The sequence below is a fragment of the Rattus norvegicus genome, chromosome 3 (assembly GCF_036323735.1).
Source record: "Rattus norvegicus strain BN/NHsdMcwi chromosome 3, GRCr8, whole genome shotgun sequence".
NCBI lineage: Eukaryota > Metazoa > Chordata > Mammalia > Rodentia > Muridae > Rattus > Rattus norvegicus.
This window is the reverse complement of record NC_086021.1, coordinates 84,614,628-84,630,825: the sequence shown is the minus strand read 5'-3', so window position 1 is coordinate 84,630,825 and position 16,198 is coordinate 84,614,628. Positions and strand designations below refer to the sequence as shown.

Sequence of the window (16,198 nt, the reverse complement as noted above, 5' to 3'; positions counted from 1 at the left end):
GTTATTTTCTCTGAGCGAGGTGTGAATTTGGAAGCATTAAGGAAGAAGAATGGATGTGGAAGGAATTAGGAATATGATCAAAATACATTGCATGGAATACTGATGTAATGCTTATTGGGCATGGTGGTATATGTGTATAAACCTTACACTCAGGATGCAGAGCCAGGATGATAACCAAATGCTCAAGAACATCCTTCTGGTCTACACAAGTTGCAGGTCAGTCTGGACCACACCAAGAGAAACAACAAGAAATGTCTGAAACACAAACTTAAAGCTTGAACACTTGCCAGTTTGAGTGCCTAGAGATTCCGTCAGCCCCCTCTTTTTGTTTCTATCCACACATTTTGAATCACAGAAGGATCCACTTAGAAATTATGAAGACCACAAGGAAACCATAAAGCCAGAATTCTTACTGCAGGGCACTCTGAGAGAGAGAGAGAGAGAGAGAGAGAGAGAGAGAGAGAGAGAGAGAGAGAGAGAGAGCTCTCACATCTTAGTCCTTTGCCACACAGTTAGAATGTGGGTTCTGCAGAGCAGAAGTTCAGCCAAGTGTTGCCCCCCTATCATGGCCACTGGGCACCATGCCCCAAGCTGCACACTACATAACTCTGTGCCCCTTGGTTGAGAGCCGAAGGATGACTATGGCCCGCTGAAAGCATATTGGGGCTCTTCCAGTACAAAATCTCCAGCAGCTGGCCATGAGTTTAGTGTAGCATCAGAGCGGATTACAGAAAGGATTAAAATAATGAATCACCAATCAAGCTACTGTGCTCAGAGGCAATTGCAAGGACATAGTATCTTTTCCACTTAAACATGTTCAAACATGTTCATTAATATAAGAAAAAACAAACAATAGAAGGAGAATTGTCTCTAATCCCGAGACCTCAGTCTGTACTTACCCGTGAACAGCCAGCATAACTTCATACCTTAGAGGTATCACTAAGGTCACTCTGTTGTCTTTCACTTGGTCCAATTTACCCTCATTTTCACTGTAGAAACATAGAAAGCCCCCATGAAAATCTAGCATCAGAGACCACCTCCTGCAGACTATGAAGACGTAACAGAGTGCTATTCTGCAGCATTGGAGGAGGAAAAGAATAGAAAGAGAAATGGCAATGAGGCACTGTAGGGCAGGGTTGGTAGAAATTGCTCTCATTATTTATACTGTTGTGATTTATAGACCATTAGCACAATACAGTGCCATGGATCCCTTAGAGACGTTGCCAGAATGGGGCAAGTCCTTTGTGACAGTTGTGTCTTGTACACTGAACCATACCAGGAGGCATGCACGTTGATGCTGAGGTCCTCATGGGCCCTGCTGAGTGAGCTCACATCCAGGAGAAAGCTAATGTCTATCTGGAAAGCAGAGAGGAGAGAGCCAGTTTTTAATCTGAAATAGATTATTATACTTCATCTTCTTATTTCCTAAGGAAAACAGTGGAATAGTCTAGGTGCGGCAGAAGTTCACCTCACAGGGAAACTGCTGGCTTTAAGGTGTGAGCGTTTCAATGCATCACCTTCAGAAACAAAGGCTTCTCTGAATGTAAAGACTGGCAGGCCCAGACGGACGCCATTAGAGATGCTCTAACAACTTGGCTGAGGACGCTTGCCAAAAACACCTTTTTTGTGTAGCAGAGGTAACATGCCTGGCAGACAGGGCCACCTGGGGTGGGGGTGGGGTGTTGGAAAAGAGTAAGCAGGCAAAACAAATTCTGATTGACACATTTATTTTCCTGTCTTGACATAAACAGGCTCTCTGCTCACCCTGCAGCTCCCACCCCCCTCCTCCACCCCGCCCCGAACAATGAACATTGCCAAGAATCTTAATGTAAAGTTCGGACTCCGGGACAAGCTGGTCTCACTCAGTTTCATAACTAAGTTCAGAAAGCCATTCTCAATGCAGCATGAAGGTAGAAAACCACATTCCAACTAGCAAATGAAAATGCTGAATGCTCACCCTTGAGAGACGATCCACGTATATGTAACCGAGGCTGCAGGCAAGCTTAACTACGCCTGAGCTCTCTGTCACGTCGCAGTTTATTTGTTTCTCTTCCTAAAGGAAAAACGCAGAAGATAAAACAATTAGTTTGGGGGGGAGGGAGAATTAGACATTGATAAAAATATGTTTGATGGTAAGTGTTTTAGAAGACCACCATTGTAGGAATATTTTCTCAGGAAATAATTTTCTGCTTAGCCTGGGAATAATATTTAGAATTATAGTAAGTGATAGAAGTGTATAAACATAGGTCATACACAGTACTAATACCCGTGTGAATTCTTTACAAACAGCTCCTAGATGTGAACTCTCATATTTCCTTCTTTAAGAGAGAATGCTCTGAAACATCAAGGAGCAAGGAATCCACAAAGCCCCTGTTTCCTTCTGTCTAATACATCTGAAATGTATTTAAAGTATTTAATTGTAGCAAGGGCAACCACAGTAGAAATATATTCAAGTATAGGCTCTGAGTCTGGAGAATTTATTCCCTCCCTTTTGAAATGGCTTCTTGGTGACCGAGAGAAAGGGGTAAATATCTACTTTTAAAAGGTGAGAGGTCCCTGGGGTTAACTGTCTAGAGGATAGGGGGATCTCAAGGCAAATGTCCTGGGGACTTTTTTTTGTGACTCTATCCTTCTAAAAACTCACTAAGTGTCAATAATTTATAATGAGTCCCACATGCATGGAGTACATGTAAGATCCATGTCTACCCCAGGCTCTAAATCAAAGCAGGATTTCGCGACTGAGGAAGGATAACAGTTCAGAAGAACTGGATGAGGGCTGGGAACCTTGGCTTAAAGTGTGGTGCAGGAATTCTGGGTACTAAGCATGTGGGAGGACTATTGCTCCAAGATAAGCATCCTCAACATCTTAAAAATATGTGTCAGGGAAGAATGTGTGGTGGCCACGGAATCCTCTCCTAACACTGGAAGGAAGGAAGGAAGTGAGCAGACCACTTTCCACTTAGATCCCAACAGACTTGTGCCTCAGAGCAAAGGGAGGAAGGACAGCTCAAATAACCAGAATCTGAGGGACGTCTAAACATCAAGAGGAGAACTTCTGTAGTCTACATTAAATGAGTAGAGTAGCTACGGCATTTACACTTGCTTTTAAACTTGAGAATATTCTACCATTGTGGTTTCTAGCACTTACCAGGTCTAAGATCTTAATGAAATAAAGGCCTGTGGGGAGTTGGACATTCAGAGTAGTTTCATAAGCATCATCTCCAGCATTGAACAAGGACACATTTAGCATTATGGTCTTCATGCTCCCAACAGCAAGATAGGTTTTATTTTCATATGGCCTAAAAATTAAGTAATGGAAGTAAAAATTCTCCATCCACATATAAAATATTCACGAATATAAACTATTAACTTAGAAAAACAACCATGGGATGATCTCATACAACTGGAGTTAAAGCTTCAATTTCTCATATTTCAGGCATGTTCAACCAGCTGTTCCCAAATAAAAGCTTGATTTTTAATTAGTTATTATAAAAAGATCTTTTGTTTTAATGTCTTCTTGCTTAACTTACATTTTCCTCATTATTTTGCATGATTTTTATTCAGTGTTTGAAAAGACATTGAACTAGATGTTACCCAAACCAAAAGATTAGAAGAGAAACAGGGAGAATGAGAGAAAACATGGGGTTTTAATTAAACTATAGTACTGCTCTGGCCTTCAGGTGGTGGCACAGAGATTCTTTTGAACAAGACTAAATTCCTCAAGTAGGTTGCCTCTGAAAAGACCTAGTTCAAATCCAAGGCTAAACTTCAGAAACGTATCAGTGTCCTATGAACTACAAAACACAGGTCACTAGAGATCTGCACATGTGAATACAGGCCTTAAGAAAGCCTCTAGCCATTGTGGGTGGAATTTCAACTAGCTTGGCTAGGCCTTGGCAGCCCAATCTGTAATAATGGTAAAATTACTCTTCAGTGAAGTTCTGCATCAAGCACATCCCATGAAATCCCTAGAATATGAAGAACTTTGAGCATAACAAAGACGCTTAAAAGTACAGAGCTAGAATATCCTAAACCTTTAAGAGACGTGCACAAAAAAACCCCACAAACAACAACAATAACAACAAAAACACCCTCATAACTTTCAGTTACAGTATGTTTTGATTTTCTAAGCATTCCCTACGTCATCTAGTAATTCCAAAATTAGGAGAAAACTGGATTAATTAATTCAAATTGGAGAAGGTTGTGTGCCAAAGGAACCAGGTGGAGACGGTCTAACAACAGGATGTATAAAGGAACATTAAGAACATGTTAAGGGGCTGGAGAGGTGGCTCAGCAGTTAAGAGCACTGATTGCTCTTCCAGAGGCCTTGAGTTCAATTCCCAGCAACCACATGGTGGCTCACAACCATCTGTAATGAGACCTGATGCCCTCTTCTGGTGTATCTGAAGACAGTTACAGTGTACTTTTATATAATAGATAAATCTTAAAAAAAAAAAAAAAACAAAAAAACCCAAAAAACAAAAAACAAAAAAGAACACATTAAGATCTCTGATTTAAAGGAGAGTTTGGAGATGGATAATCACTGAGCAAACCTGAGGGCCCCAGGCAGTGAACCAGCCAAGCCACTATGTTGCCCACTCTGTTGCTTTATCACAAGAATACTGTTAAAGTACATTTCCCCACCTCGCAGGAAAGATAAAAGGCCCATTTCCAAGCATTAGATACACATCAGAAACAACTTGTGACTGGCGAGCCCTTGGCGAGGAGATAAGGACCTACTTTCGCCAGGGGTAGGAAAAGCATTGCTATTCTTTGCTTTTCTCTTCATGATATTCAAGTTTGCTACTCTTTGGGAATCTTCTGGAAAACACAACTCTGACCATTTCGGTGTCTACAGGGATTATGCCTCTGATGTGCTTTACACTCACTCTCTCCTCTCACTCTGTCAGCGTGCCAACAGTGTCAACTAGGCAATGCCCACGGCAGTGACTGTGACAGAAGAGTCCCCACTGCTCATCATGACACTGAGACACTCACGGGCCCACCCTTGTGTCACTACCCACTGCACAGGATGTTCCTTTGTTTCAGCTGCATCTACATTCAAACATCTGCCAAACACAAGATGCTTTCTGACTTCCTTCAAGCTCCCCTCTGACCTGAGCACCTTCTCCTCATTATGCACCAGCATAACTTGTATTTGCTCTTAAAAGTCAGCTTAAACAACACTGACCCTCAGGAAACACTGAGAAGCACATTTTATGATGTCAAACCACAGCTGTCTTGCATCACTAGTCTAAATGTTCATGGAAGCAAGAGGCTAGATTATGCTTATCAGAGTTTCTTAAGAGTCAACAAATACAGTTACTGTGTTTTGTTTTGTTTTGTTTTGTTTTTAAGTATCAGATGAAAATGGCTGGGTTATATTCAAACGGCAAGTAAAATACCCCAAAATATTACTAGATACATTATTTACTTTTTAAGGCTTATGAAATCTTCAATATATATTCTGTAAAATTGCAGCTAGAGAGCATGCTTTCCTGTTCTGGATGATACAAACATTTAAAATAACTCATTAAGAAACTCAATGTCCAGCACTACGATGTCATGTGATTTCCACCTCGGTCCACATCCAATGATGTTAGCAGTGGCATAGCCCCTGAAGTGACCACATTAATGATGGTGTTAACTAAGGCAAAACCAATAGTGGAAAGGAAAAATCTACTTTCCAAAATTATCCATTCTTCTGAACTTTAGAGTGGATAAACAAAGTTGTATCTTAGAGCCCTTTCTCTTCACTTAAAACGACAAGTACCTTTCTAAGAAAATGACCTTTCTATTTAAAGATTTTGCTCCTTTTATTATACCTTTTCCATATCAAAGCTGTTTGTATAGAAGGAAGAAAACCTCCTAAGATGTGACTCATTAACTGTGATAAACAGAATACACGTAGGAAGCTGGAAGGCAAGCCAGGGCCCTACGCACATAGACAATACGCTGGGGGCCTCCCTAAATGGCCACTAACTTTTGAAATCTACACGAGAGTTTTACCCAGTTTTATATTTCATACAAATGGGATTCGATGCAATCCTCTGTAGCTGTGGCTTTGAATGCAGTTTCTTTTATTTAAAACGTGAAATTAGTTCATATCCATGTTTGCAAATTGTTTGTCACTTACGTCTGTGTTCCACCCTTAGTCATTTGCCTTCTTGCCCCCTCAGGGGTGAGCAGGGTTTCAGCAGTTTCCCATGTAGAACTGTAATAGTCTCATGTTGAATACATACATGCAGTTGTTCTGTGTGTCACCCCTTCCCATTCCTCCTATCTTTCCTCCCTGTATGTATGTTTATCTCAAATAAAACTTTTTTTTAATATGAGATAAATTCCTCAAAATCTCTGAATCCTTGTTTGGGGAACTAAAGTAAATTATACAGAAGAAATAACAAAATATACTATAAGAACGTGTTTTTAACCTAGAAAAGAAAGCATGAAAAGACGCAGGTCAACAGAGTAGGCATCTGGAATCTCCAGCCTAAAGGTTAATCATTCCTTTATTTTTATAAATAAAGCTTTATTGAGTCCAGCCATACTCATTTTGCACTATGATGGGATATAGACAAGCAACCGAGACTGAGTACATTTCCCAAGAAATTGAAACTATTTCTGTCTCTATAAAAACCATTGGGCTGGCTCCTATTATACAGTCTATATGGACAATGAAACCTTTCAAATAAACAAGCAATGTGATATTCCTAGACAACTAAATCCATTATGCTTGCTGTTGGTTTTTGTTGTGTGTTGTACTTTTTTTGTTTGTTTGGTTTTTGTTTTTGTTTTGTGTGTGTGTGTGTGTGTGTGTGTGTGTGTGTGTGTGTGTGTGTAGAAGAGAGTCATGCTATATATAGGCCAGGCTGGCCTTGAACTTGTGATACCACCCCATACTGTGGTGTGCTGTGATTACAGGTATGCATCAACATGCCTGGATCCATTCTGAGTTCAACAGAGGTTCCTTTATCTCAGCTGGCAGAGGCTACAGGCTTTTCCCTTAGAATCCATGTAGAAGGAGAGAAAGTAATCCAGCCCCAAGCTTTTAACCTCCCCTGTAGCACCCTGTAGAAAAGAAAAGAGAGAAATCAAGGATACCCTATGTGAACAGATTCTCCTTTCTGAGCCTTTGGTTTGAGAAGCTGTACAACGAACGTGTAATAAATAACAAAGCACTCATTCTAGACCCTGGCTATTGTCTCATCCTGGAGGTCCTTGACTGAGTTGTCATGAGCTACCCCAGCATGAAGAGGTTGGTCATGTTGTGAGCCTTAGGACTTAGTCGGCATGCTTTTGCTTAGCAGTGCCTATTAAATGGTGAGAAGAGAGCCATGCTGCCTTCTCCCTACTGTTCTATCATCGTGTTATAACCAAAGGGACTTTCAGGGTTCTCTAAAAGTAAACTTCAGCTTGACATTAAAGTTTAATTAAGACTTGTACAAGAGCTGCTTAGAAATAGACGTTTATAAAATATTCTGGCTTAGAACCAAAGCATTAGTCACTGAACACCTTTGGGAGAGAAGTTGGCACTTCGACAGGCAACAGAAGGTGGAAGTGTGGCATCCACAGCCAGCTTCTGAGACAGAAGCCGAGCAGAGTGGCACCAGGCCCTATTGCCAGCAAGACTCCTGCTTTAGTTTCCATTTCAAGCTATTTTGCACAATTACCACAATCCCAACTCTACACTTTTTAAATGTATAACTTCCTATAGATCTTCTTTAACAAGAAGTCATTGGAAAGACACCAGCCAGCATCCGGCACACCACGCTGGAGAGCCAGCTGCACATCTGGACGGGTGGCATGACTGAACGAGCGGCTTCCCTGGGACTCACAGTTCATTCTTCATTAAAACATGCATAATGCTTGAAATTTACAAAGCTGCTTAGAGTCCACATAACTGACACAAACCCAGGTACTGAGCACACATGCAACCATGACTTAATAAGTGAGAGAGGAAATGAGAAAGCTCTAACACCAGGCTCTACATTTTCTCTCAGTGAACATGACTGCAATTTACAAGATGTTCACAAAACCTTAGTATCATCAATGTATTCTTTCTTGGTACAATCAGTTTGGTCTCTGAAGCTTAATTTTTTAACAGAATGGTGGAGATAAAAAAAAGGAAGGAAGGAAGGAAGGAAGGAAGGAAGGAAGGAAGAGAGAAAAAGATGCTAGAGCTAAACACAATGTGAATGGTTAGCACAGTTTAGTGCTCAAAGACAACAGAAGAATTATGTAACAGAAGAGTGGCCTTCAGCAAATGGCCTCCAGTCCAAAAACACTGAGGGATTCTTGTCAGCTGGGATAGACCAATTGTCTGACTTTATTGAGTAAAAGTTCAAGGGGAAACTTGAAAAGGAACTTGGATTAGGAAGTTGGGCAGGAAGTGAGTGGACGTTAGTGTAGTAGTATGTAATTCATTCTTCACAAGCTCGGTGAAGTCAGTGAGGCTTTTATTTTAAAAAGGACAATCGTATTAGATTAGCCAGTTGTGGAATTGAAAAACATGGTGCCAGGTGCCACTCACAACCTACTCATCGATGAGTCCCCCACTGGATGCCAACAGAACCCCAGGTTATTCACGCAGTGCGCAACACTCCTTTGATATTGTAGAAGATGAGTATTTAGTTCATCCGTGGGAAATGAAGTCTGATATGTAATATAACCATAAAGACTACATTCTTGCTGCACGGTGACAAACTGAGGTTGTCTACATGTCAAGTTAGAGTTAGCATGAGAAGGGCTATATTTTCTGAAAAGCTTTCAAAAGAAAAAAGCAAAACAAATAAAACACACTCTTGTTCTGCATCCATTTCCTTTATGGAAATGTTAGCCTTAAAATATAATCATAAATAAAAATCCTAAAGAACATAAAAGACAACCATCTATGCAGGCTTCCTGGGTGCATAACAGACCTGTAACTACCATCTCCATGTAGATATTATGCCACATATATTTCTGTAAGTCGGGATTAGTCATATATTCTTGTTATGTGAAGTTAAAAGTAGTCCTAACTGTTACAAAAGCAGGTAGGGTCGATGTTTATCACTAGAAACCTGAAGCATAGCAGAGTGAGGCCACTTATATCCTGACCTACATGAAAGGTCTGACTGTAGACTCCTCCTTGGTGGCTAATGCCTATTATTCTTGTGATTGTGATACCATGTTTGCTAACTGTTAGTTTTCGGTGGGGACTTCTCTGTTCACTGTCCCAGGAATTTGGACACGGAACCGGGAGGGAGTGTGAATCAGCACCGCTTGTCAAACCCGAGCGGTTTATTATTGCAGGCATCAGAAATTCATGTTCCTTATGGAGTAAATGCATTTACATAAAACAGACTTCTAGATCTGGGACACATACCATCATTAGTGCCAGCAGAGTTACAGCCAGAAGAAGGCATACAACATATGGCCCCAATTTGCAGACTGTTACTGAGGAAGGAGAGGAGACACCTACATGCAGAGATGTTGTATTTTTGTCTGACACAGAATAACTTACTCAAAACACAGTCAAAAAGCTTTCACTGTGGCTCTGCAAACTTAATTAGATGAGTTCTCATTTGCACATCCCAAATAGGTTATCATGAACCTCATAGAAATAGTTTGTAACTTTCCAAAATTATGTGAAGGAACTGGTACCTACTGCTTTACCCTGAAATCCACAGTATTCTAAAAATAGTGGCACCTTTCATTGAACCTCAAAGGTATCAGACTTTGAGCTAATCACTTGTATTATGTGCATTTTAAAAATTAAAACATCCAATAGAGAAGACATAATTTCTACTCTTTTATAGCAAGGAAAGGGGAGGCTAATAGACTTCTTTTAGACTGCCATTTTGGTAACAGGGTAGATGTAAGAGTTGAGCCAAGTCGAACATGATTAGCTATCTCCCACATGAAAGTCTTTACCACTGCATTGCTCTCCTGGTTTCAGAGTGATAAAGTCTTGTATAAAATAATGGAGCTGGAAGGGTTAAATGGGGCAGGGATAAGAGGACAGGATACGGGAGGGATAAATCGAAAGGCTAAATGGAAACCCACTATTGTAGAAGTTACTGGGGTGGGGAGGAGAGAGGGAGGGAGGGAGAGAGTTTAAATGGAGTTATTAAGAGAAGACAATTTCTCTTGTAGATATACCAGAGACTAGCAAATAAAGCCCCAATGACAGAAACAGGCTTGAGTTGATGGTCAGCAGGGTCTCCTAGACCTTTTACTTTGGGTCCCCATCCAGATTGGGATGGTAAGACTTTATTACTAATGTAATCACATACAATGGGTATAGAACATGGAGTAAAATGCTGATACTGACCTGGAATCTTCATCCTTATTAGCTAGATTTTACAGTGATAGAAGGTGCTATGTATTCTACCTGGGAGAAAAGCAATCACCAAACTTATCCATTTGTGAGCCCTGCACGCCAGAGTAATGACCACTTTGACAAAACATGCCCAACAATGCCAACGGTGGCACGGGTGCTATGGGAGTAACCAACCGTTTTCTGACTTGATATAAGACCCACTTCATAATGTGAAACCTAAGCCTGCCACTGGGGCCAACAACCCAAGACCCAGATGTATTATAAGACCTAGGGAAGAACTTATTGCTATTATTCTGCTAAATGGACGAAGTATAAAACAGATTCTCAAAAAACCCACATCCTTAACCCCACAGATCGGGACATCTCTCAACCTTCATCAGAGAGGCTTCTTTTGTAGTAGATGGTGCTGAGCGCAGAAACTCACAATTGGTCAAACCGTAGAGAATAGTATATGGCAAAAGGCTCAGTCCTAAATGAGGCACCTACATCACACTATCTTCTTCTAGGACTCAGAGATATTTCAGAAGACGGGGCTCAGAGACACTTTGAGAACCAGTGACACTGGAGAACTACATCAGAACAGTGTTTCTGGGCACAACAAAGCAATCGCTCATACTATCTTACTAAAGCTATGACTATGTGCACAGGAGCAAGCCAGACAAAAGTTTCAGAATGGGTGGAGAAAGTGGGCACGCAAAGTCCCGCCCTAAGCTGAGGCACTCTTGAAAGTAAATGACCACCAGGTAAAGGAGAATAAGCTTTATTCAATGATGTGGCCCCTAAGGAGATACCCAGGTTCTAGCGGATGAGATTAAACATAAGCACAGTGGCTACGCAAAGTAAACTACATGGGTTAAAAAAATAAAGAGAACACATGAAATTTGGAAGAAATTTGGAAGGGATAGTGGTAGGGTGGAGAAGGAGTTGGAGGAGTAACAAGCGTGTACTTAATCAAAACACATTATATGCAGGTATGAATTCTCAATCAATTTTAAAAAGTCAACTTATAGCTCTGTTCATAGTGAAGGCTTCTTTCTTAAATCCTATGCCTATCGATGAGAAGTTTCTGGGGTCTTAGGATATACATTTCCAACAGACATTGTAGGTATTGTCCTGGACATGACTCAAGACCACATCCTAAGAAATGGCACCTTACACTTGGCCAGATACTATTTAAAATCATAGGCTTGATTATTAATTGGAAAAACACTTCCTATTAAAAATGCTAAATAGACAATTAAGTCAAAATTGACTTAACAATTCCAACTTATTTGAATGAAAACATTCTTAGCGATATTTTGAAATCCTCTTTCTCATGGAAAAGACGATTTGCAATCAAAGAGGACCAGGAAGACCCAGAGAGCCTAATGCTAACACACGGATATACTTCATCTAGAAAATGTCCCTCTCTACAAACATACCTGCACAGCTGCTTTTATCAAAGTCTCTTGATATAACTAAAACCTACATGTCTTAGAAAACAAATACTAATGGAAAGTTATAAGTTCTTAAACTAATAAACTCACAAAGTCACACTCTGCTCTGATGTACAAAGCAGTTACTCAATTCTGTGAGTGAGCCAACTGAATCATTTATAAGCACAAAGCTCCTTTACCAGTCAAGGAAGGGCTCCTTGTCCCTGCAAGTATGGATGTCCATGGCTATGCTGGCATTGTCTGATTGAGAAGAATTCATGCTTTTCCCCAGCAAGACATCATTTACTACTGCAATCAAGCTTTCTGCTCTTTCCTTTTCAATCCCTTGTTCCACATTTAACAGTCACATTGGAGCTTTTGTTCCTCAAACTATCCCCTATATCCTAACCCTCATAGATAGTTGCTATCTATGAACTTGAATTACCACAGCATCAACCCATGACTTTTCTATATTTACTCATTTCCACAATTGCAAGGAAGCAATCAATCATAATCCCCAGCTTTGTAGCTTAAGCTGAAGAGAATCTTAACTCCTTTCTAAGGCTAACTCCTTCCTCTACTTATAAGTCTGGAGTGTCAAGTGGGGGAACTCCCGTTCCATTCTTAGCAAACCTCTTAGCCACCTCCTCTCCTCCAGGCATTCTGTTAGGCTCTGGGAGGATAAACACGAGGACAGGACTTGCTTTACAGCTCTTCCAGAGCTGTGTGGAGAGAGACATTCAATAAAGTGCCATAGGCCTAGGAGTACAGGGAGTCTAGGGTAGGGGGTTGGAGATAGACAGCCACATCTCAGAAATGCTGAGGTTTAAAAGATAAATACAGGTTCATCAGGTAGAAGTGAGAAGATGGTGGATATGAGGATCTATGTCATGGCCAAACAACTGTAAACATTCTTCCATTGATGTCAAAAAGACCTATGATAGTGGTGAGAAACTGGACCAAGGAGTTTAAATTTTAAGTCTAACATGACCTACTGAATCCTTATCATTTAACAATTAATTAAGGGATCCTTGCCCCCCCCCCCCAATTATAGATGTTAGGTCATCCTGAACACATGATGGTCAGGACACTGACAATGCCTGGAAAACCAGAATACTAGGTGATATGAGAAGTCTACTGGGTATCTGGTTTGGAAAAATAGCACAGAGAGAAAAGAAAGAGATAGGATAGACAATTAACACGATTAAATGGTGTTTCTAGTTTCTAGTTTCTTGCTCAGGTAATTAAGCATCAGTTACACAATTGCTGAATAACAACGAATCAGAATCAATCTGTGTGATATTCTTCATGCTTGCCCGGCATCAGGACATGGGGTGTACAGCTCGAAGATGCTGATCTAAGCATAAGCAGTGTGGGAATGGCAGGAGAAGTTGTAGTTTTAAGTAAGGTTAGCCCAGGAAAACATGACTGTGTGTGAATGGGTAGGGCATGAGTAGCAAGTACAGATGATCTGAATACAATTGAGAAGAGGATGGGAAAGGAAACACAGCAGGATGTCATCAAGAAGATGAACAGAAAAGAGAGTCACGGGGTAGAGTGAAGAGTTGCCAGATGCTTCAGGCTAAGTTCAGGAATGAACTTTAACGTGTCCTTTGGGATGTAAGCCAAAAGTTGTCCTCTCTTATTTATCCCTTCCCTGCCTCTGATCCTCACATGGCATGCCATTCCATGATTAAATAAGATGGGCATATATCTTTAATTCCAGCAATTGAGAGGCAGGCAGATCTCTGTGAGTTCAAGGCCAGCCTGGGCTATATAGTGAATTCCAGGACAGCCAGGCATACATAGAAAAAAACAGAGAGGGGGGTGATGAGAGAGAGAGAGAGAGAGAGAGAGAGAGAGAGAGAGAGAGAGAGAGAGAGAGAGATAGAGAGAGAGAGAGAGAGATGCAAGAAAGTATGGAGAAAATGAGGGAAGGAGGAATGAATGAATGAATGAATTGAATTGAATTGAAAAAAGTCATTATTTGTGCCCACTGACATTCTTTCCTTCTGCAGTTTAGATGCAAACTCCATGGCCCTTCCCATCATTATGCTATCTGATCTTGGTATAGAATATTAATATTAATATTAATATTAATGCCACCTTTTAATATCCTCCATTTGTTATGTTATCAGGACTTGGTTTCCTGAAGATCTCTTTATAGTTTCCAAAAGAATTTCTACTGTTTTTAAGTTCCTTGAATAGAATGAGTCCCAATATTTGAGTCATTTTTCCCATTTACCCTGTAAAATTTACATTTCTCATACCTATGCAATCTCAGGAGTCTCTAATGTGTAGAGGAAACTTTAAATCTTGTATTGAGAGTGATTTGTAAGTAAGGATCTGTGTACCAAAGCTCCATATTCTTGGGTAAGGTTCCTATCACTGTGATAAAATACCATGACCAAAATCAAGCTGGGGAGGACGGGATTTAGTTTCTCTTACATCTCGTAGTTCATCATCCAGAGAAGTCAAGACAAAAGCCTTGAGGCAGGAGCTATGCAGAGGCTATGGACAAATGACTTGCTCAGCCTGTTTTCTTGTAGCGGGACTGCCAGCCAGCCCAGAGATGACACTTGTCCACAGTGAGCTAAGCCTTCCCAAATCAATCAGAAAATGCACCGCAGGCTTGCCTGTAGGCCAATCTGGTGGAGGTGTTTTCTCTATTGGCACTCCCTTTTCCCAAATGGATCTTCCTTGTGTGAAGTTGACATACAACTATGGTTGCATGGTTTCCTTATGTCCCACCTTCTAAACCAGTTTCTCCTCCCCCTCCTGGTCACTCTGCATCCTTATTCATTATCCTTTTTTATTTCCATTGTCCACAGATGTACGAAGTCATTTGAATATAGGGAACCTCTGCGTAATTACAGGGGTTTCCTTTCCCTTACAAAGTCACAGTGGGCATCCCTATTCCTCCAGCTCTTGCTGTACGCCTGATGCTATTCTAGGTATTGTATTTTCTTCCTACTCCGTTTATCTTGCTGTGAATGTAGAACAAGTTAGTTTATTCTTTTTCAAATTTGTCAAAATACATTATTTTGCATATCAGTTTTAGTCGTGTAACTCACTTTCTAGCCGTAAAACATACTAACTATTGTGCAGTAAAGTTTAATTTTTTCCCAGCCAAACTCTTATTACCAGCCCTTAAAAATATTAAAATATAATTATGACTATGATAATGATATCTCAAGGCACAGTTAAATACTGAAATACCTTCTAAGTTACAATAAAATAATTAAAGCACACTTCATAAAGCCTTAGGGACACTCATATACGTTCATTCTTTAAAAAATGGTAATGTTTAAAGATATAATGCATATAATATAATGCAATATATAATATATGTAATGATATATGCATCATGCAGTTCCTCACAGCAAAACATTATAATTTTGTAATATTTTAAATGATGTTAACTTTCATGGGTTAGCTTTTCTCTGACCAGAACCCCCATGCATCTACCCTTTATGTTCTTTTGATGAAAAACAGAGCAAACTATACTTACTTCAAAAACCCAACTTTTGCAGAAACCTGCAGATCAGCAGAACAATTTTCATAGGCACAAAACCTTGCGAAGTTTATCTAGAAATAAAACATGACAACATTTTAATTCCTATGTATTTAAAGAATGCGGCACCTGTGCTTGACAAAAATAAAAGTCACACATTAAATTATAACTTATGCCTCCCCAAGGTTCAATCTGGGAATGAGTCAGGAGGTCCAAATACATAGTTTCAGGGCTATAGAAATTCAGTTCTTCTAGTGGATTCCAGGCATAAATTTGTTAAGTCAAATAAGTTTTGAGAAATTATATTAAAGACACTGTAGAAATATTTGTAATAGCAGCTGCAAAGACATTTCTAATCTGCCTCTTCCCCACTTTCTCATGCTATATTCTGATCAAACTTATTACACAAAAGTAAAGCTTCCATTCTTTTTTGGCATAGGGATGGACAGCGACTCATATCCAAGAATACATCTATATGTAGAAACTGAGAGGCAAAACTTTGTGGACACATTGAACAAAATTAAATGGTGGCCTGTCGTGAAGTTTGTTTGATTTATTGAGCTCTAGTCACTTAAAAGGATCCATGTACACTACTGGGTATGCATATACTCCTCAGAAAGACGTGAAGGATATGCTATATAAAAGCAAATAAAAATATTAAAATAATTCAGCTCAATAGGAATAGGTAAAAAGGGGAAATTTTTTTCAAAGAAGGGGAGATCTAGAAAGTGAAGAAAGAAACAAGGCACAGGGAGTGGGAAGTGAATAGAAATTTTGTCACATAGTAAATGTGTTTATATGTGACAGAACTTCAGTAGGAGAATTGAAAATTCAGAGTGGATCCATGGCCAAGGAAAGAGACAAGAAAAAAAGGTGAGGAATGAATAAAGGAAGAACAGTGGGTGCAAAAAATGGGGAAGACCGTGGGTGCCCAGAAAGATATTGAAT

General features: G+C 40.0%; 1 protein-coding gene across 3 annotated transcripts in view; it reads right to left on the bottom strand.

The window, feature by feature from the left end:
* Itga4 (integrin subunit alpha 4) overlaps window positions 1-16,198 on the bottom strand; it is a 76,790-nt gene that overhangs the window by 15,451 nt on the left and 45,141 nt on the right. For 2 of the 3 annotated variants that reach the window (NM_001107737.1, XM_017591705.3), the window contains 5 exon segments: window positions 900-989; window positions 1,277-1,356; window positions 1,958-2,053; window positions 3,149-3,299; window positions 15,248-15,324. In NM_001107737.1, the coding sequence (NP_001101207.1) occupies window positions 900-989; window positions 1,277-1,356; window positions 1,958-2,053; window positions 3,149-3,299; window positions 15,248-15,324 (494 nt within the window). 3 annotated transcript variants of the gene reach the window in all.